Below are 5002 nucleotides of genomic sequence, written 5' to 3' on the forward strand. Positions count from 1 at the left end.
GACCTACAACACAATAAAGAGAATCAATGGCATCTTCCCAATATATCTTCATCCCTGCAATCGTAGCAATTCTTGTCCCTTCAATTTTGGCCACAGAATTTGTGGTTGGTGATGACAAGGGTTGGACCATTAACTTTGACTACCAAGCTTGGACTCAAGGAAAGGAGTTTCATGTCGGGGACACTCTTGGTAAATTAACTCTATAAACTTTTTATACTTACCATATTTGTTTTATATAATTTTTTAGTATTATTTGCCCATGTTTGTTTTCAAATCAATACTTTGTTAAAATATTGATTAAATTTACATATTCCTATCAGCTTAAACTTTTAGAATAAGTGGCGATTTAACATGATAACAGAGTCATAGGTCATGAGTTCGAACTTTAATTCCTTCAATTCACTCCAATTTAATTAAATATTTTAGGTGTTGGGATGGAGTTTGAGACTACACGTGAGGATGAACGTTAAAGTATTGATAATATCTTATCCGAATAGAAAGTTTTTTCCTTTACAAAAAGTGGACGGGGAACCACTCTCATTGCATTACTCAAATTTTTGTAAAGGAAAATCATTTTCATTCGGATTTTGATACATAACATTACTCGACTTTGAGGCTATCTTATTTTTAAGGGGTTGCGAGTGGATCCTTTTTGTTTCTTATTGAGTTTTCAAAAAAAAAAAAAAAAAATTGTAAATGTATTTATTTTAAGTTTGATTGGTGATGCAAGAATTAACTTTTTGGTGCAGTTTTCAAGTATAAAGAGGGAGTTCATAATGTTCTTAAAGTCAATGGAGCTGGCTTCCAACAATGTGTAGCACCATTGGGAATTCAGGCCCTGATTAGTGGAAATGATGTGATTACACTAGTAACCTCGGGAAGAAAATGGTATAATTGTGGTGTTGCCAAACATTGTGAGAATTGAAACCAAAAACTTGCCATAACAGTGCTTCCTCAGACAGTGTCTCCAGAACCTTCTCCTGTTTCAGTAGCCAAGGAATGCGTTAAACCTATATATTATGGGTGGATGATGGTTGTTTTTGGCATCCGTGCCATGGTCATGGTTTAAAGTTAGATCAATAGTACTACAATTAAAATTCTCCTTTCATGTTTGTGGAGTGTATTGAATTCATTTATTGTTTTCTTTGTATTGGATTTGAATTTATTGATTTATAGCAGTATGTGTGTTCTCAAATATAAACCATTTGTGCTCTATATTTGTACCAAATACTATGTTTGAGCATATTTGTTAAATTATCTTGCAAACAGCAGGTGGGGTTTAGGCAATTTAACATTATAAAGAGGGGGTGGAAATGGCTTTTAATAGAAGTTTTGGCATTTTATGAACTCAAACACAATTTGATTGTTTATAGGACAATAATGCTAATACGTACAAGTCTGTGCTTTTAGGCTTTATTTAAAAGATGAGGATCCACTATAATTTTTTTTTCAAATTTTAGAGGAGGCTATAGAGCTAACCTGCTTTGAGCAACCTCGAGGAGTAATGCTAGAAGTTACTTTTGTGTTCTTCTTGTTTAGTCACTCTGAAAATAATATGGCTTCTAAAATCACTGTTGGGCTTGTGATTGATCATTATTGACTTTAATCAAATGGTAATTTTAAAGCCACCTCATTCATAAAGTGACACAAGAGGGACACAAGAGTGACTTCTAAAATTATTTCAACCTCAGGTGTAGACTAGGATTCACTACTCGAGACAAGTGGACCCCACAACCTTCCTCTCTTGTACTATATAAATTTCAATAAAATTTGAATAACCTAATTGTTCACCAGCATGAAGATAAACTTTGGCCACCTGCATGAAGATTCTAATCACATGCTAGCAAATTGGGAAGAGATAAATTATCAGTTATCCAAAAAACTTAAGCTGGTAAGTAGATATAAATTTAATCACTTAATCGTTATGAAATATTTAATTAAAATGGAGGGTGATTTGATGAAGTTAAGATTTGACCACAGGACCTTTGCTTTGATACCATGTTAAATTATCAGTTATCCCAAAAGGTTAAGCTGATAGGAAGAGGTTTTTCAATTATTAAATATTTAGTATTCATGACACATCCATCATGCGTGTCAAAGATAGTTCTTCTAATTTTCTACTACAAGCAACAAACAATGATCAAAACGACAATCCTATGGCCATAATGATCTCTGCTTTTTAATATGGGAATACAAATTGTACTATCTCCATAATATAATTAAAACTGCAAACTTTTAAGTTGTATGGAATTTCTTGTGCACTAGTTTGCTAAAACCGAATGGGATTGTTAGAAAAGAAATGGGATAGGTGTCGATTTTTTATTTAGTTTTTTAAATGTCCAAACAAGAAAAGGGAAAGGAGAAGGTGATTCGATCTAGTAACTTCTGCTTCATGAGACACGATATCCAGCAGATTAAGCTACCCTTGGAGACAAGATAGGCGTCATTAAGTTGTAGTGTGATCCAAAGTTTATATATATAGCTTATTATTTCCTAATATGCTTCTCAGTAGTGTTTTTTTTTTTTCCTTGGGAATGACTTTCATATATAGTTTCAGGAATTGTATGAGGAATTTAGATAGAGTAAGAAATGATGAACAAGAGAGATTTGATCAAATAATGTTATACATCATCTTTTTATCTCGTTTTTATCATTTCAAAGTTGATGTAGCGTGGTCCTCCATAGCATGTGATGCATAGAAATTAGTTTTTTTTTTTTTTGTTAGAGAAACCATGCTACAACTTTAGAGGATAAAAAAAATGGTACATAGAATTACCCGATTTTGCCAGGATAATTGATCCTATTGAAGTGTATTCAATATATAGAGAAATAATTACAAATGATATGTACAGTTGGAAAATAAAAATACATAGTTACCTTTTATTTTTTTATTTTATTATTATTATTATTATTATTGAAGTTAAAAGATAGAGTAAACTTTATTTTTTATTTTTTTTATTTTTTATTTTTTAACACATTCACATAAGGGAAGGAGGGAAAATGAGAAATGTGATTCGAACTAGTGACCTCCGCTTCATGAGGCGTGATCTCTAGCCAATTGAGCTACCATTTAGGGCCTACTTACTCTTTACACTTGTGACTTATTAGAAACTATACGAATAAGAAATTATCAAATACAATGAATCTTGACCAATGCCTACTTTTTGCGTTTTTTTTTCTCTTTTCTTAAAAAATAAAAAAAAAATAAACGAAAAGGATGAAGAATATTTTGGTAATTTTGACACCACTATGTTAGGATTTACTTATTGTGGCTTGTAACATACATAGATTATTTTCTAAGAGAATTTAGCATGAGGGATGGCATATGGAGACTATAGAGGAAACTTGTATTGACAATCACTTGGAAGCATGACATATTTCAATAATTATACAATACATGTGAGACAAGAATACACACACACACACACACACACACACACACACACACACACATATATATATATATATATATCTTACAACTACTCAAATTGAAACTTTTGAGATCTTGTCACAGAAGAGTAAAAATAATACTCATTTTCCTCTGTAGCAAGCTTTTTGAGCTTTTTCTCTTTCATCAAAGTTTGTGAATCATCAATCATATTTGGAGATCTCATTTTTCCCTTAGAGGAGCATCTATTTTCTATATTCTTATTGTCATCCTCATCATCACTGACAACAATGGCATGATCCTCATCTTTTCCATCTACAACCCTTTCATATACTAGATAGACCCCTATTTTCTTCACAATGATTTCAGGCCCCCATTCTACAAGAACCTCTACTTCATTACCATCCTCAAAATCATTGGTAAGAACAATATTGCCTAGCAATAGGTGATCTCCAGGAGCAAATGGGCCACCAGTTGTTGCTGACAAATTAGTCTGAATAGTATTCTTGGTATGGTTGATAAATGACATGCTACCTTTAGATGAAGCTAATACTTGAACACGTGATGCAAAGCCAACACATACACCAAACTCTTTCAATATGGGATCAGCAGTAGGTACTTTAAAATGTACCGAGGATCCCTCACACTGATATGTGAACCAATCAGGGATTTGATTGCCGGGGAGGACAATACCAAACACTCTACCAACTCCACGTATAACCCATTCCTATTACGTTAGCAGAGGATGATGTGTGTTAAAGTATTAACTAAGTAATACGAGATAACATGATATCATAACAGAGGTTTTGAGTTGAAATCCTACTCCTCACATTATTCTATGGGAAAAATATATTTTACCCCCATGAACTATCCACACATTTGCACTTTAACCTTCAATGTTTAAAAAGTGACACTTGACCCCCCCCCTCCAAAACTTCCAAATTGTTGCAATTCGACCATTTTTACTTTTATTTCCCAAAATGGCCCTATCCCAAGTTTAAAAAAAAAAAAATTAAAAAATTAAAAAAAAAAATTAAAAAAAATTAAAAATTAAGAAGTGTCTGGTCTCGGGTGGCCGAAGCCACCCCTAGGCCCAACTGGGGTGGCCGGCCACCCCTTAATTTTCAAAGTTTTTTTATTTTTATTTTTTATTATTATTATTTTAACTTGGGATGGGGGCATTTTGAAAAAAAAAAAAAAAAAAAAAAAAGTCAGAATGGTTGAATTTCAACAATTTGGAAGTTTTTGGGGGTCAAGTGTCACTTTTTCAATATAAGAGGTCAAAGTGCAAATGGGTGGATAGTTCAAGGGCGTAGAAATATTTTTTCCCCTTATTCTATTTTAGTTAAAAATTAGGGAAAACTTCACTTTAAACCCTTGAATTACCACGCGTTTTGGCAAGCCCCCAAACTTTAAAATCTCTCAATTTCATCCCTCGAACTTTCAATTTGATGCAATTTACTCGCCCCACCCCCAGTCAATTTTTGTGTTAAAACCCCTAAAAGGACAAATTTACCCTTCAATTTTCTTTTTCTTAAAAAAAAAATGAAAAAAAGGTTCATAAGGTGGTTCAACTGTGGGTCGCCTTGTGATTTTTTTTTTATAATAATTTTT

General features: G+C 32.8%; 1 protein-coding gene and 1 pseudogene across 1 annotated transcript in view; one reads left to right on the top strand and one right to left on the bottom strand.

The window, feature by feature from the left end:
• Positions 1–26: 26 nt before the first annotated feature.
• On the top strand, positions 27–1069 carry LOC132190756 (blue copper protein 1a-like; annotated as a pseudogene).
• Positions 1070–3479: 2410 nt separating this feature from the next.
• Positions 3480–5002, bottom strand: part of LOC132190757 (TMV resistance protein N-like) — an 11162-nt gene continuing 9639 nt past the window's right edge. The window contains exon 7 of the mRNA XM_059605807.1: positions 3480–4115. Within this exon, the coding sequence (XP_059461790.1) occupies positions 3480–4115 (636 nt within the window). The remainder of the gene's footprint in view (positions 4116–5002) is intronic.

This window comes from Corylus avellana, chromosome ca8, assembly GCF_901000735.1.
Source record: "Corylus avellana chromosome ca8, CavTom2PMs-1.0".
NCBI classification, from domain to species: domain Eukaryota; kingdom Viridiplantae; phylum Streptophyta; class Magnoliopsida; order Fagales; family Betulaceae; genus Corylus; species Corylus avellana.